General features: G+C 39.9%; 1 protein-coding gene across 1 annotated transcript; it reads right to left on the bottom strand.

The window, feature by feature from the left end:
* Positions 1 to 624: 624 nt before the first annotated feature.
* snrpe (small nuclear ribonucleoprotein polypeptide E) lies at positions 625 to 4,884 on the bottom strand. The gene is made up of 5 exons (XM_020620557.1): positions 4,649 to 4,884; positions 3,854 to 3,880; positions 3,697 to 3,759; positions 1,944 to 2,022; positions 625 to 766 (listed from the first exon to the last, which is right to left on the bottom strand). The coding sequence occupies exons 1-5, from the start codon at positions 4,700 to 4,702 to the stop codon at positions 711 to 713; spliced, it is 279 nt and encodes a 92-aa protein (XP_020476213.1). The 5' UTR covers positions 4,703 to 4,884; the 3' UTR covers positions 625 to 710.
* Between the last annotated feature and the right edge of the window lie 15,632 nt (positions 4,885 to 20,516).

The raw sequence follows: 20,516 nt of genomic DNA, 5'->3' as shown, positions 1-20,516 counted from the left end.
GGTCCATCCATCCATCCCTTACCTATACCGCTTATCCTGAAGAGGGTTGGGGCTGGGCTGGAGTCAGCTCAAGCTATAGTGTTGTTTGTAAATAGATTTTTGGTATTGATAATACAGGCTTCGTACAGGCTCTAGTCACTTTGTAAGAGACTGTATGAAGCCTGTACAGAAAATGCACTATCTGGACATGTGCTTGAATGTTTCTTCAGACCTTCTGTTACATCCGACTGAACCTGCTTCCACGCAGTGATTCTATTTACTTGTATTACACCGTACCAAAACTAAACTATCACCTTCCCCTGTTTCACATCAGTAAATGTAACACGCTTACTTAAGGCCGTACAACGAAACATAAATGCGTTAAGTTAATCTCCTCTGTCAAGTAAATGTACATTGTCCGATTACACTGTATCAGATGATGGAAGTTTGACCTACATAAGTGCATAGCAATAATGACTTCTGCCACTAGATGTCAGTCCAGGACAATGACCTAAATACTCATGGAAATAACTGACGTTACATCTACAATGGAATTTGTTTTTTTTTGTTTGTTTGTTTTATAAATAAAAAAAAGTAGTTTAAAAAAGGGAAAACACTTTATTCCAGAAAGGATCCATGCAGTAGAAAGAAACAATTAGAATATCCATGTTATATAAACACAAACATACTCTTTCTAGGTAAAGGTCAGATTTGCAGGCATCTCCATTGCTCTAGTTGGACACACTCTGCAGCAAGGTGATGTTGTCTCCTTTCAACATGATCCTCCCTAGAAGATGAAAGCAGGTGAAACAAAAGTGGAGGAGGATCCGAAGAGCAAGGTGATGGAGGGAAAAGAGATAGAGTGTCAGTTCAATTCTGGACAAAGCAGTCAGTGCCCACCAAGTTGGCTAAAGATAACAGGGAATCTAGTGTCACAGTACATGTAAGATCAGTATCATGTTTACTTTCACATGTTCATTAGCTAACATAGTAGCTAGCAAAGGACATTATAAGGCATTCATCTGCTTCATTTTCCACAAATAACTGCAGGAGAAAAACCTGTGAAGTACTCCATATATGTCATTTGTGATTAAAAATATGCAATATATTGTGATGAACAAAATAACCATGTCTATTATTTGTGAATGACAGACATTAGTGCAAATAGAGTTTATTTTGCAAGACATACATATAGTTGAGGTCAGAAGTTTACACATACTTCAGCTATATGCACATTCAAACTGTTTTTTACAATTCAAAACACAGCTATATGCATTCAAACTGTTTTTTACAATTCAAAACATTTCAGGATATTTTCCCTCTGGTAGTTCAGTTAGTGAAGCTAAGCTGAATTTTGATGATGTGAAAGTTCTAGGGCTGTCCAAAACTGAATTTTTTTTCCACTTTGGAACTTCAGAAGTTGAACAATTCAAAGCTTATATCTCTGTTCCTGACAGATTGTGCTACAAAGTGTTTATACAGTAAAGCCCCTTTCAGATATGACATATGTAACATTGCCTGCCAGTTTCTGTAGCATTTTGGTTAGCCATGCTGCTAATGTAGCCTATTCTGTGCGAGTACCAATTTCTACCACCAGTGTAGTTATATTAAGAGTTGAAACAAATCCATCTTTTTCACCGATCAGGGCTGCAGCGTTTTGCTGGAGCCCCCTGCGGTACGCAATCCCCACATAAATTAATGCAGAGGGCTGCATTTTTTCACATTTGAAACTCAATCTGAACCCAGGCTAATGTTTTAGTTTTTACTGTTATAAATGACACCTGCTTTTCTTGCTATGACAAGATGTCAGCGAAAAAGGGTCTAACACCATGTTATTCAAGGTCAATAACAGTCTGTGAAACTGTCAGGTTTGCTGAAATACACTTGTACAAATCAATTATAAGGAGAGCTAAACATAGACAATGCTGCAAAAGCTGGTGTCAAACTGTAAGATGTGCCCTTACCTAGTGGCTTTCTGTTCTTCGTCTTCATGTGGACTTCCTCTGAATCATCTAGAACCAGGTTCATGTACTCATCAAAACCCTAAGACAGAAAGGGAACAGTCAGCCAAAAACTGATTTCAACAGGCCTCATGCAGGAAGACTTTCATATTTCTTCCCTACATGCCTCATGGTTTTCTCTGAGACTTGCTTGTACTGATTTCGCCAACTGGACAAATTGGCCACAATATGCCAATTAAACTAACTATCATAAAACACCGTTATACCTCAGATAAGCCCCTTTTCAATCACTGGTACTGGCTTAACTCAACTTTACTCGCTTTTGGTACCAGCTGATTCATTTTCCACTGCAGATAGCCCCCCTCCTCAGCCTAGCTGGTTTTCACAGAAACACCCCATTACACTGCTGTGACATCATCAGCAACCGACACAGTAACAATGGAGGACATCAAAGGTAAGCTGTTCTTGATTCTCGGTATGTAGCTGTTTGTCACAGCAAAGAGAAATTTTGTGTTTCAGAAGTGTCTGAAGGAAGCAAGAGAAAAGACTGCTGAAACAAAAAGGAAGGTTTGGCAAATAGCACTTTTGAGTCTAGATGACAAGATGACTGGTTGCTCAAAGGCGATGCAAGAGGGTGAGTTATGCAATTTCTCTGACCAATCACTAGCCTGCAGTGTTTACATGTCACCATTTGGTATTGCCTCTGCTCGCTTGGAACCTCGACAGTGGCGATACCAAAAATAGTACCAGGCACTATCCCCAACATTTGGCTGATGGAAACACAAATATGGCAAGTCAAGATGAGTTGAGCCGGTATCAGGCGGTGGAAAAGGGGCTTTAATTAGCAAGCCATGAAGCTATCTGAAAACAAGTTTCTTTCCCCAATGGTGACAGGCAGAACATCTGTACTCATAAAACAGGTCTGGACCACTCTGGAATTTTAAACTGAAATTGATCTATGTGACAAGTTCTCTTAAACCACTTGTTGATGCACCTTAGGAATATAACTGTTCACATGTGTGGCTCTTGTATGAAGCCCAACGAATAATCATCGATTCATGCACTTTGTTTCCATTCACATTAAGGTTCCAAAAGGTGGCTTTTCAGCAGTGGTTTTACATATTACACAGTGGGTAAATACCAATTCCTTTAACGGCATCCATGTTTCCCTCACTTGCATCTTTTCTTTGTCTTAGTCCTGACATGCAAGATGCGAGGAGAGGGGAACAGGGGAAACATTTATATAGTCATGAAAGGTCCTTTCCTCCAGTCCTTCATGTAAAGCATCCAATGGCCAACTGATTTCTGATAAAGAGGCATATAAAGAGCAATATAATTTCAGCGAAGGATGCTCTTGTGTATCCTAACTCATGGCTCTTACAGGCAGCCTCCTCGCTCCTCAGAGCAGGAATAAGAGCTTTGGAACACCCCTCAAGACAGTGAACCTGAACGACTTCTGGGTTGAGCAAGGATCAAGGAACTATCAAATCACAGTTTCTGCTGAAGCTCAGTATTGAGATTTGTTTTGGTTTTTTCCCCCCTAGAAAATCTGTGATCAATGACAAACAAGGCACTTGTTCTCTGATTTATCCTACTGAGTGTAATCATGGTCTCTGAATCTCCTCAGAACCAATATCAACCTGCTCTACATACTGTATATATTAATCAAGTATCCCACATTGTCTATATATTAATGAAATGACTCATTCTTGACTCCAGCTCCATATTTAAAAACAAGATAAGTTTAACAACTTACAATAATGCAGCCCTCTATCCGCATGTTCACCTGTTCATACAGCCAGACCTGGATCCGGGAGCGCTGGGAAAGGGAACATCAAGAATTCCATTTCATTCAGACACAACACAAAACATATCAGAACAAACTATAACATAAGGTTGAACTAAATACTTACGTTTTGTAGGTACCTGAAAATAAGGTTCTGATAACTGGAGTTAAAGAAAGTCAATGCTCAAGATAACACAAACACACATAACAATACAAGTCCAATACGTTCACAAGACGTTATTGAACATAAATGGCTACCGATATCGTTGTTGGTGACATTTCAGAGGTTTTTTTCCCCAAACTGAACCTGAGCAATAAACAAAACGGTGCAAGTGCACCGCAAACAATACTGTGATCGGCAAGTCAATGTAAAGATCTAATCAAACAAGTAGTCTCCACTTAACTTGCTCATTTTTATTACTGGTAATTCAAGCAGGAATTGAAGTGGCTCACCTAGATCCGAGTCTTATTCTTCTGAGCAAACACTTATGGTGAGAGCCAAATGAAGTGCACAAACTTGCATAGTTTCACCTAAAAAAATCATTATCGGTTACTTTGGTTACCTTTAACTGGAAGGAAAAGTAACTCATTGTTATTGTCTGGACTCATAGTGTATAGCACAGATGAGAATCCTTAGCTTGAAAGGGATGTCACATTGTTGTGAGGCGTGCTAATGACGCTGGATTTACCGCGGCTAGGTCTTACAAGTTACAATGAACTACACCAGCCATAATACATTTAAATCACCGTATGATCTCGTGCATGTAATAAGTCTTTGTCATACACTATAGCTCCGTTAATAGCTCCTTATTGATTCTATGGAAAATGAGTGGCTAGCTACCGTGAAAAGTTAGCCTAGCTGCTAAGTTATTGTAGCATCCCACTCAACCACGTCTGTCGTTCACCGCAATGAAAAGGATACAATGGGCTGCACCATAACCTTCTGGACCTTCTGTCCTTGTCCTCTATATGCCATCGCTCCAGCAAAATACCAGGAGTAGGTATATATATATAAAAAAACTGCACCTGTTTAATAGAGTGCACTTAAACGATACGCTCACGTTGCAAGTTCGCGTCAATGGCGGGTTGCTTTCTGCTTCCGCTTCCTGTTCTTCTTCTTCCCGAGTTTTAATGGCAGTCGGCAACCAGTAAACTAGGAGCGTTGCGGCCTCCTTCTGTTTCGGAGTGTGGATCAGTGCTCACATTCTACCCATAAGATCCATCTGTCCTAAATACAGAAATAAAATTATGTCTTCAAATTAAACTTCTGAATCCTAGCATTTCATTTGCTGCCTTTCCTGTTTCTATCTCTGACAGTCCATGTGTTACTGGCTCAACCTGAAAGTGCTCACATAATCCAGTTGAGTATTTGCCTGTTGATTTAGGTGTTAAGTTAGAATGTCCAAGTCTTATCCTGTTGAAAATGACCTCCTTTCTCCTTGACCAACCTATATTCCTGTAGCCTACAGTGAATTAATTTTATTACTGAGACTATAAAAGAATCCCCCTTTGATCCATGCTCCACTCTTGCCATGTTTTCACTGCTTTGATCCAAACAATTCTTTTAATTTCTGCTTTACCGGATAGGACTAGATCTTCTGTTTCTGTGTCTATAATAGTGTTTGTTTTTCAAGCCTATACACTTCCTCATTCACCTTCAAACCTACATGTACTTGCTGAACTGAACCAACTTCCCCTGATGAATAAGTCTTGAGTATACCTGTAATTTATTGAAGAAAATATCTTCACGGCTGCAGCCACAGAATCAGCATAGCACTAAAAGCACTGCAATCGTTTCCACTGTGTAAACCCCCAGATGATCTGATGTACAACTACCTTCCTGTCTGGTATTAAATGTGTAGCCCCAGTGGTGTGATGCTATGGATACTTTCAACAATCTACTGTATATATTCGTATGTAGTTAAGGTAAAGCTCCCTCATATGAATCTAAAAACCTGTTAATAAGTCTATTTTCCCATTTCCCTCCCTTTTTAAATTTCAGCAAGAACTGTGATTGTGTGCTTAGATGCTATTTAACTTCTCCAACTGAGTATTTGAGGCTGAACCATAAACCACACTTATTAATAATCAAGAATACACTGATTAAGGCTACATACATTAATAGTCTGAAATAGAGAAGCTGGCTCCCCATTCTACCTCACTTAGGAACCTCATAATGATAATTACTCCATGATACTTTCCCACAGTTTTACTGATATGTTCCACCCATATTAACTTTGAAACAGCACTCCTAATCTAAAACATTTACTTTCTCACACACTCTTTTATAATTCTGACACCCACATCAGGTAGGACTCTTCTTCTTACAAAGACAGTTTTCTAACTGAAAATTTAAATTCCCACTTATATGCACTTTGCCCAACCTTGTCAGGTGCTTTCTGAATCTTTTCATTCATATGTAATATGTTCTTTCTCCTTTTCTATAAAGCCCTGTCATCTGCACAAAAACATCTGGTTGTATTTGCAAAAAAAAAAAAAAAAATACAACCATCATTGATTATTACTGACAATAATAATAGACTTATTACAATCCTTGTGGGGTCCCATTTTCAACCACAGCTTACCTAAAAGTTTGTCTTTCTATCCTGACTTGTATCTCGTTACCAATGATAGTCTTTTATCCAATTAAGTACCCTTCCACCAACTCCCATCTAGTTTACCTTTATTAGAATCAGAATCAGAATCAGAATCAGAATCAGAATCAGAATTAGTTTCATGACCACAAGAAATTTGACTCTGGTACAGAGGCCCAATGTGCTCTTAATAAGGCATAAGAAGTGTCTGTGTGTGTGAGAAAATGCAATAAGTGCAATTTATGCATATATAACTTATATTGTGGTAGAAGAGCTTTCAGACTGATATATACAGTGGTTATATTTACAGTCTATTGCACTGGCATGACTGCTGCATACTGTCATACAAGTGTGGATTAACTGTTTATGAGAGTGATGGCAAGGAGGAGGAAACTGTGTCTGGCTGCATGTGTCCTCTAACACCGCCCAGAGGGGAGGAGTTCAAACAGTTTGTGTCCAGGGTGTGAGGGGTCTGTTGTGATCTTCTCCGCCCTCCTTTTGACCCGTGAGGTGTACAGGTCCTCCATGGAGGGCAGGCTCACACCAATGATCTTTTCTGCAGTCCTCACTGTCCACTGGAGTCTGTTCTTGTCCTGTTTGGTTGCTGAGCCACACCAGACAGTGATGGAGGTGCAGAGAACAGACTCAGTGATTCCTCTGTAGAACTGTATCAGAAGCTCCTGGGGCAGGTTGAACTTCCTGAGCTGGCACAGGAAGTACATCCTGTGCTGTGCCTTCTTGATGATGATAATCCTTTCCACATCATATCATAAGTCTTCTCAACATCAAAAGGGAGAATTTAGCACCACAGTGACAGTGTGCTACTGGAGAAAAGGAACTACTATAAGTACATTTACACAAATATAGTAGCCTACTTGTACTTTACTTGAGTATTTAAATTTTCTAGCACTATATTTCTACTCATCTACATCTGAGATATGTTCACTACATTTATTTGAAAGTTTTTGCTAATGCATTAAAAATTAATGAAGTTTATAAGATTAAACCAGTGGTGCAACTTTTTGGTCTGTGATTAAAACAATAAATATTTGTGTAGCAAAACTTTATTTGTTCTTTCCTATCCCTTTAATCATCTCACAACCCCTCAGATTTATCCCGTGACTTTTGTTGCAGCTTGATGCCCAGGTTGGGAAACCCTGGACTAAACTGCTTAACTGTAGCCAAAATTAACTTTACTTAGCTACAGCAGTGACATGCTTTCACATGAGTATTATTAATCTCTCTCTCTCTCACATTGTTTATACTGCTTAGTCCTGAATGGGATCACGGGGGGGCTGGAGCCAATCCCAGCCGGCATTGGGCGAAAGGTTTGGTACACCATGGACAGGTCGCCGGACCATCGCAGGGCCTATTATTAATCTAATATCCATAATTTTTTTAATGAAGAATTAGTACTGTTACTTTGGTACTTCAAGTACTTTTTATCAATGATAATTCTGTACTTTTATTTGGGCAATTTAGAATTTTATGTGTCATAGAATATTTTTACAGTGCTACTTTTTTAAAGTAAATGATCCGATTACTTCTTCCACCACTAGACAAGTGCAACCAGTGACAACACTGCAACATGATTACAAACCAAATCAGTGCAGCTTCATACTTGATATTTTTAGCCCTGAAAAGGAAAAAAGTGGTGTTAAAGCCTCTCCAGTGTACAAATTAGTAAATTTGCAGGTTCAACATACTTCCCAGATGTGAGCCTCTAGGGGGTGCTGTTGTCATAGCGTGGCATTTTGACAGATTGTTGACCTGTTTGATGAAGTTAGCAGCAGCTTGTCCAGACCATGACAATATAAATAAAATCAACATATATTATCTATTTGGTATTTAGATTCTTGATACTCATTAGTAGATTAAGCTTCTAGGGAAAAAACTATTCCTTGAACTTCAGTGTCTTCTGAAAACACACCTTCAGGTTTTAGGCCAAGAAGCAGCTTTTACTGCTAGATATACTGTGACTATCAGCATCTAACCATAATTGGCCAAGGTATTCCCTCTGATATTTATAGACAGTATTATATAAAGCATGATTGGCAATTTATACACATTATACCTGTAACATGATGAGGTGTGTCTGGGAAGCCAGCCTTGAGTGTGTAGTTAACAATAGTATTAATAACATACAACACAGGGTTGTTTCCCTGCTCAGAAGAGAAAGTGTGACAAAAATTAGCAGCCGAGGACAGACAAGAGTCCACAAGTGGGGGAAAGACAAGATCCAAGGAGCCTTGGTGGCACAGGCCTTGGTGTCGTCTTTCAGGCATGGAGCCCTCGGATACATCTTAAAAGGCAGGGCTGCTACAGCGTGTGGTAGCATACATCGCTCATCGGGGATCTCTGTCAAGAGCCACATGCTTGTTATTGTTCTATGGGAGCTGAAATTGGCTTCTGACTTTCAATGCCAAATGCCTGCTCATATTCTTAAGGAAGCCTGAGAGAAGGGAGACCCTGGCACTCCACACTGTAGAAGCCCCGGAGTCACAGTAACAGCAAGGAAGGTGGGGTTAACGCACACAGAGTGTGGTGCCACAAACTGCTGTCATGGTCTTATTCACAGTAAAGATCATATGGATGTCTTCTGATTTCTGTCCAGAAAGGGCTCATAATACTCAAAATGATAAAACTGAAATGGATTAAATATAAATATGATTTAAAATGAAAGATTTCCTGGGACACTAAGTCACTTCTGAACACAACACTGAATTCTATAAATAGGACAGTCTCACACACACACACACACACACACACACACCCATCCATGCCCAAACTGGATACCCTGCCACCACCAGCCATATGTGTTTTCAGTATTTTCTTACTCTGTCTTTCCGACCTTCTCTTTTCCTTGTCGGACTCGGCCAAAGGAACTGCCCTGGTTAGATCAACCTCCTCTCGACATCACTTCCTGTTCCTGTTGGTGGTGATTGTTCTGAGAGGAAGGGAAAGCAGACGGGATAGGAAAAGAGCTGGAGGGAGGAGGGGGTGCAGGGTTGTTGGTGGTTCTTTGTTCCCCTACCGGCCTCACCTGCCTGACCCCCACCTGACGGGCTTGACCCCTGCAGGTCTGGTAGAGCCAGCCAGAACCCCCACTGGCTGCCTGTTTCCTGCTTAGCTGACTGGCAGGATATTCATAGCGTGCTTGGAACACAGTTAGAGTTAGACTGTTAGATTGAACTAATATTGGCTTTTTTCTGAAAAATTGTCTGTCACAGTTTAATTAGTCAGTGCTTAAATATTTATGGTTAGTGGGGAAGAAAGGTTAGAAAGAGACCATATATATTGTTATGCCTTGAGGTAGAATGAGTGTACCTGAACGCCCCTCAACATTTCCACAGTTAAACATCTGAGGAGCCTCTTTGCTGCTCTGACAGGGTGCAGGCCGCTTTTCACTGAATGTAATTTATAGTTATACAAGTCAGTGCCAACAACTAATGGCGCAAAATGATGATGATTTATATATAGAGCAACACACACCACTGGTGTCAGATGTGTGTTAAAATTCCTGCACCCCTTATTTTTTACATAAGCCTGCAAGGCAGCAGCCCCAAGACCCAAAGACATGCATCAACTCATCAGGATACTCCACTGTCTTTTTTCTCTCTTGAAACTCTTGAAAAAAGCAAAAGTTTCATGGAATCCACTTTCCCAGGTCAACACACTGTAACTACATGACTTCTGTCTGTAAAGCATGTGGTGTGTGCTACAGTGGAGTCAAGTGAGGCACTCTGTGCAGCAGAGGTGTCTAAAATCTCTGTTTACTTCTCACTATAGAGTAAAGGGAGTGTAGTGAATAGGGAATCGTGCACGAGTGACGAGGAACACAGCCTCACGCTCGGTCAGGTCACCTAATGTTGATGTCTGTGCATGTACAAGCTTTTAAAACAAATGTGCATAATCTCACTTTAAAGATATAGAGTACTGAAATAAAATATCCACAAAAAGCATTCCTTTCAGCCTTCACAGATTAATATTACATGCCACACACAATTGTTCAGCACTTTTTTACTCCAGATTTGATGATCTGCATAAACTGACTTTGATGACTTTGAGTCGGAGCCAGTGGCTCGCTAAGCATTGACATGGTGCACTGTTATTACCTGTGGCTGAACCTTCTCCCTGTTCATGCACCCATTCTCACAGGCCGATGTTTGTGCTGCTGTTCTCTCCACTTGATGGTATCACTCAGGGATGTGACAGAAGTCATTTGGTCTTTATGAACGCTGACAGATTTATTCCTGTGTATTCAGAGGAGACAATCAGTTTTCTGTAGAGGGTGGAGTGGCAAAGTTATTGCTCAGGCTTGTAATGTACAACACAAACCAATTATAGAAACATGTGTAATCAGGTTTCTGTGCCCGAACCTTACCAAATACAGAGTTTACTAATGTGAGTCATGAAATAATTATCTCACGGTACTACTTCAAATGACTGCCTTTTCCAGTCAGTAGAGGCTGCAAAACCAGGTTATGGTTTGTGGTGTGGTACCTCACAGCATATACACTCGCACTGACATGTATTCTTTTTATACTCAGAACACTTTCATAAGTTATCAACTAATAACCATGAAATTTCAATTTTGTGGATTTTCATGTTTTAATTCAATATTGATATTTATAAATGGTGTCACTTTCTTGATATAAGGTGGTTACACTTGGTGAGGTCCTTTGAGGCCTTGGACAGGTAAAGGCTCCACAGCTCCTGACAATATAACAAAATTCTCTATGTAAATGAAAGATACACCATCAGTTTATCCTGTTGAACTGAATGAGAAAATGTGTCCATGCTTTTGATTGGTAGTACATATAAACTCCTGCTCATTCAGACTGATCTAGCTCTTGTCCATGCCGTAAGTATGTCCATGTCTGCAGAGATTCACAGTAATGTACAGTGTGGCATTGCCTACTGCAGTTGTTGTTAAGGGGAATACGCACAAATTTACACCGATGTCTTGTCTCAGTTGTTTTGGGTGTGTGTTTCTAGTTTCAATGTGTTGACCTTTGACCTTTGTTTCTCAAATGAGTAATGTCAGAATTGGTGATGGTCACTAAATGGCATCTACATGGGGATTCCCAGATTGGTCACATAAGCCACACCAGGCCTCAGCACAGCAGAAAGAAGGGGAAACAGTTTCCAACTTGTTCACACTTTCTCTATTAAACAATCCATTCAATGGCCGCTGCCTCAGACTTGCTCACATGGCTCTTATCTTGTTTTAACAGCACTGTCGAGATGCACAATACATTTATTTTCCCTTCAATTAACATGGTGAATAATATGCAGGTCCGATAAGGGCTTTTTGTTTCAATCAGTGTTTGTGAAACCGAGGAAATGTGGAGGCATTTTTCATTGTGATGTTGTTTGGCTATAACACTGGGGATCTGATGAACATGTCAGCCAAAGCTGCTCCAGAAGTGGCAGGGGTCAGTGAGTGGGGGCACTGTGGGGGAGGGAAGAGGAGGAGGAGGAAAGCCACTGACCATCTCACTGCCCTTAGATATTAGTCAGCTATTACTCCAAACCATTTTTTTTTAAATGTCGTCAATGTTTACATGTTGTTCAAGGCAAGAACTTAGCGTCCTTAAACTTTTTAAAGGTGTTCATTCATTGCTCAGGGCTTTATGTGCTGTTTGATATGTTCTTTACTGCTACTCTATATAAGATGGAGCCTGTCCTCCTGTTAAAAAAACAAAACAAAACAAAAATCCCCAGGTTGTTCATGCCAGCAGCTTATTATGACCGATAGTTACGTTTTGTTGTCAAGCGACCTCTACTGGCTGTAGTAACAATGACAGGAGCAAAGGAGGAAGTCAGGTGGCGTAGTATGTAGAGTTAGCACTAGGAGGAGGCTGGGGTGGAGGGGTTGGTCAACAAAACACAGGACCCTCGCCCAGGATATTAAGAGTTGTTTTTTTTTTATCCATGACTGTTTCACAACTTGAATGCTTATTGTCACAACCATGATGACAAAGGTCCTGAGACCTTAAGGAAATATTTCATTTAATCCTAACAGTGAAGTTTTCCTAAACGTAATCTAGCCAGCCTGTGACTGTTATTATGATGACAAACTCCTGGGCAGCGACAGTGGTGCAGTGGGTAGAGCAGGCGTCTCCCAGCCAGAAGGTTGAAGGTTTGAATCTCGGTGCCTGCAGTCCACATGTTGAAGTGTCCTTGGGCAAGACACAGAACCCCCCAAGTTGCCCATGATGGCGGCACATACGCAGCGGCCCAGGGCCCTTGGCTCCAAAAAAAAAAAAATCTCGTTGTACATGTTACAATGACAATAAAAATAAAGTTTCTTCTTAAAACTGCTGGTAGCAAACCTGCAAACTGCTCTTACTCCCCTGTGGATTATGTCCCGGGGTTAAGGCTCAACAACCTAGATTCCCATTTAGGCTGGAGAACTTGATGATATATAATTTATAACTAAAGCTGAATTTCTAAATTTCGGTCTGTTCAGCAAAAGTAATCAACATTTCTGATAAATTACTTTTGTCATTTAGTTAAAGATGCACTATTTTTGTATAACCTAATAACTATGCATAATGTAAAAGGAATCACCTACTCTTTGAATTATGGGTTGGTTTTCAGGCCCTAGGATGTCACATTTCTGGTTCACTGTCTGCACTCTCGTCAACTGTGTCTCATTTCCGGACACAGTAGGCAGCAGTTTTCAGCCAAACAGTTAAGACAAACAAAGACATATAGTATCGAATGGCACACTGACAAATTAGAGCTAATAGTGAATGCACAGTCTGGATGTCTCATTATATTTTACAAACTAAAGGGGAAAAAGGTCATTTTAGGAGATCCCTTTGGTGGCTTGATGTGCAGGACATCAGCATCAGATAATCTGGATTTTAAAAAGATGCTCTCATTCATTGTCAACTTTGAAAATAGTTTTGATATGTTCAAATGTATGGTTAAACCTAGCAGAATCTCCACATCCCAGCAATGAAGCTGCAGAGTAAAAAGAAATGTGTGCACTTCACAATGGATAGAATAATTATTTGCTGCATACAGAGTGCTTTCGAAGGAATATTTCTTAGTTAATATGGGTTGTAGGTTTAACACTGCAGTCCCTGTCACACATTCAGCCTTCACTTAACACATTGTATAATTTTTATCATACCATTCATAATGCTTAGCAGTGCTAACCTCTTCATCAGTTCAAACATTCCTCACCTGAACCAGCAGGTTCTCAGATCTGTCCTATCATCATCCAATCAACCACTCAACATACATACACACAGACCACTTTACTGGGTACACCTGTACAATTGTATGCACTTCAGTGCAACATTTCCACCTTAACATCTGTGTTTATGAAGCTCAAGATGGTTCAGCTTTTGGTGAAACTTTCATAAATGTATAAATTCAATTATATGTTTATTATTGAGGACATACGTAGTTTAAGGTGGTGTTGTATTGGAATGCATTATATTTAGAACTGTCTCTATCCATGTGTCTTCCCCAGCTACATGCATGATAGGGTCAGAATATTATCTGCCACTTTGCCTGTCTCACACTTTAGTGTTCTAACCCGTTTGCCTGCCTGCATATTTTGCCCCAGCCTGTAACAGGTTTGTGTTTTTGCCTTCTCCCTTCGGGACTGCTCGCTGTATTAGCTGTGTGACCAAGTAAATTGTCTCTATCTTGCCTTTACAGAGTCCTTTTGAGTCCTCACCATTATGGATGGTTTCTGATTTCTGTGTGTACACATCATAACTCTCATGATGTGTGAGCTTGAAATATCAGCCAGATGCTTCTGGTTCCAGCCTGCAGAGGTGTAAATGTCAGAGTTGACATGTTGCTGTGCTGTGCTGCTGCTGTGTCCACCAGCTCCACTTATCTGCTGGTACAAGTCTACTCTGTGTGTGTCTGAGTCAAGCAGCTGTGATCTGTGGAAATGGGGAAATCTTGACTTGGGTAATCATATGCACAGTTAAGATGGTTTGACAAACTTTGTAGGTCTGCCTTTACTCAAGTACTGCACTTAAGTACAACTTTGAGGTATCTGTACTTTTCTGCTACTTCAATACTTTGACTTCACTACATTTCAGAGAAACATATTGTACACTGTACACACTATATTTATATGATAGCTTTAGTTACTAGTTACTACTTACTTTACTTAAGCAGCAACATCAGTGCATTTATGTGGAGACAAAACCTGGACTGATAATAATGTCACAGGCACGGTCACAACGGTGTAAAACAGTTGTTTTAAAAACATAAAGATAACCTATTAAACTAATAATTATTTAAAAGTTAAAGGCCATGTGTCTGTGCAGATTCTCAGTCCTCCAGGTCATAGTAAGCTGAAAAAACTTAGAAAAAATCAACTGGACTAGATTTCTAGGTTGAAGACGTTTTACCTCTCATCCAAGAGGCTTCATCAGTTCTGACTGACTGGTGTTGAGCCAGAGATATTTATCCCCCTCGGCGGTGTTTCAGTCCTTTGAAGGCCACCAATCGACAACAATTCGACCTAGAAATCTAGTCCAGTTGATTTTTTCTAAGTTTTTTCAGCTTAAAGGCCCGGTCTTCCACTCAGGGTAGGCCTATATTAAAACTACATTAGTAATAATAAATGCTTTATAATAAAATAAATGATCATATAAATATTTTTATTTCAGTACTGTCTAAACTGTTACCCCATTATTTTGTTACACAGTAATTATAAGCCAATAATTAGACAACTGTTCCTTGAAGTTATTAAATAGGAGCTCGGTAATTTAAAAAATACTTACAGTCCCTCTCAGACATAAAGTCATTACCTTACTTATTAATCTTTGGCCCACTTCTCTTATACTAACATACAGTAGGTTCCAAGTATGTTATACCTTGTATATTTATGCAGTAAAGGTAGGCTACAAGAGATATTATAGTTAAGTGTGTGTAACCAACCTACAATAAATTGGTTTTAAAAATGTTTTGTTTTTTAAATGTCAAACTAGTAAAACTTTTCATGTGAGACAAAACAAAAAATAAAACAAAGCAATTCATATTACAGAAACTTTGTCTACATTTAACTACGATTTGTTGTTGTTATCTGTCAAAATTCAGTCACTGGCATCTTTAAGTCCCTCTACTAGGTGAAATGCTCACAATCCACAGTGCTTTGAAGTGTGTGCTGACAGTAAAGAAACTCAACAGCAGGGATAATTATCATTGTTCTGAACAATTCTTTCAATCAACATGACATTTGTGGCCTGACTTGTTGGTGTGGAAGTTGCCACACTTGCATTATACTAATGACAAATGCACCAGCACCATTTGTCTTCTGTGCTGCTGGCTGCCAACCTTGCATTTCACTGCAAGTGGACAAACTGCTTCGGGAAATGTGTGCGCTTCTAGACAGGTTGGCCTTATTAAGAGCTATACCTCTTAAGAATAGGGAAGGGTCTGTATGTTCAACCCAAACACCAGGAAAGGTAGCCTTCACTTACAGCAGCTGAGGTTTGTTCTGTTCAGATCAAGTGAATTGAAAGAATTCTGATATCACTAACAATAACTCTTTAAAAAAACATGAGGTATACAACCTTGCTAGCTCTGTGAGGGATTAAAGGGATTTTGCTATATAAATACTTTTTGATACATATTTAGCAATGTAACAATAATGGACAATTGGCTTACACAGGATAAGAACTTGGCAAATGTAAAACCAATACTTGTGTTGGCCAACTGGTAAACTGCTACTGTCAGATAAAACCTGGTTAATGTGACTCAGGTGTTTTTATTCACACTGCATATTATAAAATGAGGAAAGTCTTTTGTACCTTTTTGCTGTTATTGTGAATATGGGAAGAGAACAAAGCCCCGCAGGCTTCTTTTGCATCACTGTTCCTTCCCTCAGGTCCCTTGTCAGTCCCATGGTTTATGATCTACGTTTGCCTCATCCCTGCCAGATAGACTATCTGTGTCATTAGGTGGTAGGTCATTCATAGTTTCTGGACACAGGGAGGCTGCTACAATGTCAGCAATTGGCTGTTTCTGCATGGACTGTAATTCACTCAGGACAATGCTTGTTGTCTTTATAACTGCTTGTCTCCAAGGGCCATGAAACACGAGGGCCATGTTTCACATTACCAAAATCAAGAACTGGGCATGGATAAAACCAATCTCCCTCTCTGTGAAGCCTACAAGGGCTTTATTTCATCTGAGAGAACTATTTTATCTTGCTTCCTGTTTGTATCTCCCCGTGAAACTGACACCTGTTCACACACATACACATTGGCAGCAGATCCCAATGAAGTGCCTAAATATGGTGAACAAAAGGTCTGCAGGGGAGTGAAAGGAGAAGCGGAACAAAAAACAAATAAGTAATGAAATTATAACAATACAGAGAGGGGGGAGATAAAGAGACAGAGAAAGAGAGAGAGAGTAGGGTTGCCACAATGGCGAGGAACAATTGTGCCACGTCAATGGAAAAAGAGAGGTGGGGGGAAGAGAGGGCTATCTGGACAATAGAGCCGGTGACAGGAGCACAATGGCTGCAGTGTTTTCAATTAGACATTATCTCATAGACAGAGTGGCAGGTCTCATTGTGCAAGGGGGCTATTTCAGGGCTGCCTTTGTGTGGGGCAGTGCCATACTCCCCCACACCTCCTTGATCCTCAACTCCCTGAACCCCCCTCTCGCACCCTCGCCCCCGCAGAGGTCTTGTTATCTTGTGCATGGCTGTGTGTGTTTGTGCATGTATGTGCGTGTCCGCTGACAAAAAGCAGTTCTTTTATGTGGGTTGTTATTTGCTTTCCATCAGCAGAGGGCAAAGTGTAGCCAGATACATGGGCCAGAACTGCAGACTGATGGGTGCAGAGGGAAATAACAACGGGAGGCGAGAAGGTGATGGGTGTCAGCCGGTGGGAGTATCTTACCCCTGTCCGGCTGACCTGTGTTGTTCACGTTCACCAAAGAGTCTTATTCGCCGACACCAGTTCGCACTCCCACGGTGGACTGCAGATTTTCTGTAGAATAATGTGCACATCATTATCCATCCAATCAGGTCATTGTGGTCTCTATATCTCTATAGGCTAATGTTTGCGAGAAGTGGCTCTCGTCTTCGGCATCCTTCCGCAGTGTTGTTTTGCTGCACTCAGCGGATGAGGGGTCGGAAAAGAGGGTGCTGCGGTGTGCTTGCTTCTCAGAAATAATGCGAACTTTGCTTATCGAACAGGAGAATCTGTAACACGTTGACACGGTCACAAAAACAGTTGTTCTCACAAGTTTTATTTAGCCGCCTCTGTGCGGTTTGCAATGAGTAGCGTGTGTGTGTTGTTGGTCACATTGCTTTTTTGCATGTTGGGAAAGACACTTTGGTTCTGTCTAAATGCACACATAAGCAGATCTGAGCTATCGCTGTGATACTGTGCCAGCTAAGCAGAATAAATGTGAGGTTTTTCCACTGTTGGTGTTTATCTCAGAGTGTTGTCAGTCATTCAGGGGCCCTCCCTTCCTCTGGTGTGCATGATATATTCCATGTTAAGGTAAGATGCCACGTCGCATTATTGCAGGTGAAAAAGATTGCTAAACTCTACTAATAGCTTGTGGAAACAGAAGGTTGTGCCTCACTATTAAAAGAAAGGTGTTTCATGGTCTTATGCGTTCATGCAGCTATTTTTTATAATTGAATTGCACTCAACAACCATAAGCTCATGATGAAGTATACTTATAAAACAAATTCAGCCCCTTAGACATGTTGTATTTTGTTGTATGATATTTTGTTGTATAAGAACATTTAGTAAAAACAAATGTACAATAACTGAGCATTATTTATTTAATGATTGATCACACCGATCTAACTTCACTGCAATTTCACTGTTTGGATTGTAATAAAGGACTTTAAGCATTTATATGGTCTTCCCGGGTAACAAATCCTAGTTGCACCAATCTATCAGAATGACTTGTGGTGACACCTTAGAATCCACAACTGACTTAACATCACTATGTTGAAAAAGTACCATGTGATCACTCATATAAGAGAATGACATTTTGGACATTGCTTATCAAATATAAGCTTGTTCAAAATTCTGACAAAACAAAATGAATATTATTCTCCAGGACAGCCTACCGTCCCTATTTACACGCTTCAGGGTTAGCAGATTGAAACAGTTGAGGGTTACAGTAAGCTGGTTGGACACTATAATCACTTTTAAAGACCCAGCAATGATAAAATAAACTGAAAATTTACGTTTTAAATAGACAAAATATCTTGCTTTGCTGTTTCTAGTCAAAAGGCCATCATACAGTCTACTCTTGTATATACTCATGTTTATGGTGACACTGTATGCCTCTACCTTCACCTTAAAGCCTCTTGACTCTTTGTATCACAGTACACTGTGGTTCATCACAGGAGATAAATTCTTCACTCGTCAATGTGTTTTACATCAAAAGATGGGACGGTCCTCCTTAGGCAACAGAAGGGAGTTACTGCAAAAACAGCCTCATTACCTCTGTTCATTGGTTTCATATAAATGCAGTACTTACAGGAGGCCAAAGGACATTTAACATTAGCAGTACCTTATGTTGGAAGAAATGGTTTCAGGTACTATATCCTAACAAGTGGAATAAGCTATAGAAAACCTTGAAATTCACATCTCTCATTTCAGTTTTACTTGGATGTTTGTAATTCTACATGTATTTGTTTTACCTGTAAAACGTTTGTGATAATTTGATATTTTTTCTATTTAAAACGTCAATTTTCAGTTTATTAGCTCATTCTTGGGTCTTTAAAAGTGATTATAGTGTCCAGCCAGCTTACTGCACCCCCCTGCACTGGGTGACATGTTTCTTCATTAGCAAACACCAGACCTGAGCGTGAGTAGCTAGTGGAGTGTAAACAAAGCTGAGAGCTTGTACAAAATCCTACGTATGTGTACTTGACTGTGACTCGTGCTAACTTGAGAAAGTTATGGCTGCTTGGAGACTTTGGGGTACCATAATGGGTCTGGTGTTTTGTTACAAAAGAAACGTGTCACCCAATGCAGTAGTGTGTCTCCCTGAGGTGTTTTTAATCATTTTTCAACAAAAACAGAGATCGCACAGACGAAGAAGCTAATCCAGGACTGACACACTGACAGACATTAACCGTGAGTAGAGGCAATTCATTGTCTGTTTTAGTCGCTGTATGGAGATTGCTGAAAAGACTATTAATATAGAAAATGACCAGCTTTATAGTTTAAACTGTATAGCTATAATGTTATAAACAGGTCCCTCTTGAGAAAGAGATCCAAATCTTAATGAGGCTACCTGTTTAAGGATAATCACCTTTATTGGCCAAGTATGTTACACACAAGGAATTTGTTTCCCGTTACAAAACCAATGGCAGCCATCTGCAGCGCCACCTCAACCGATGGCACTAACCATCGGGGGCAATGGGGGGGTTCAGTGTCTTGCCCAAGGACACTTTGACACGTGGACTGTCGGCACCAAGATTCGAACCTTCAACCTGGGAGGCGATTGCTTTACCCACTGCACCACTGTCGCCTCCCCATAAAGGCCCCCCCTATTAAATAAAGGATTAAAGAAATTCTCTAGGTTAAAAAAAAACTAATTACCTCCACATTATTACATGTAAAAACAGAAAAAGTCAGAATATTTTATGTCAAAATTCACCTGGAACATCAGGCATGAAATCTGACAGGAAAACTTACTGAGCCTACAAGTTTCACATTCTATGTTTTCATCAAAAACTAAATAAGTAAATGACAGATATACTGCACTATGTTTAAGTATAGTGATGTAAGGTCTGTTAAACATTCATAAAACTATGTGTAACAAAAGGACCTAAACTTAAAGACATTCATATGTATCTTGAAAGAAAAGATTACTTGTTGTAGAATCTTATATTTGGAAGAATTTGCATATTTCACATATCACATTAGAGTATGTGAAGAATAATGCATCAATGTGGGTAAATTTGTACAATAAAAGGTAGAAAAGTCAGTAGAAATGTTATATTTGTATATACAATATTACATATTATATACATACAAGGTATACATATATATATTTGAAATTTTATAGATGGACCTGGGTTCACTTCCCAGCCAATACACCACACCCAGACACTGGCGATGCACAAGCCAGTGCACTCTTAGCCCAGATAAAAAAAATGAAAGGATTGCAGAAATGGCATCTGGCAAAAAACCTGCACCAAATCACATCTGGGTTCCTAAC

This window comes from Monopterus albus, unplaced genomic scaffold (genome assembly GCF_001952655.1).
Source record: "Monopterus albus unplaced genomic scaffold, M_albus_1.0 scaffold241.1, whole genome shotgun sequence".
In the NCBI taxonomy this organism is placed as follows: Eukaryota; Metazoa; Chordata; class Actinopteri; order Synbranchiformes; family Synbranchidae; genus Monopterus; species Monopterus albus.
Note: the sequence above shows the minus strand (reverse complement) of the source record. Positions and strands in the feature narration are given on the sequence as shown.

What these genes read in the sequence shown, in the direction of transcription:
- snrpe (XM_020620557.1), bottom strand. Translation starts at nt 4,702, where the DNA reads ATGGCATATAGAGGACAAGGACAGAAGGTCCAGAAGGTTATGGTGCAG. An exon ending in AGGTTATGGTGCAGCCCATT is followed by an intron (nt 3,881 to 4,648) that starts GTATCCTTTTCA and finishes TCCAGTTATCAG; the next exon opens with AACCTTATTTTCAGGTACCT. An exon ending in TTTTCAGGTACCTACAAAAC is followed by an intron (nt 3,760 to 3,853) that starts GTAAGTATTTAG and finishes TCCCTTTCCCAG; the next exon opens with CGCTCCCGGATCCAGGTCTG.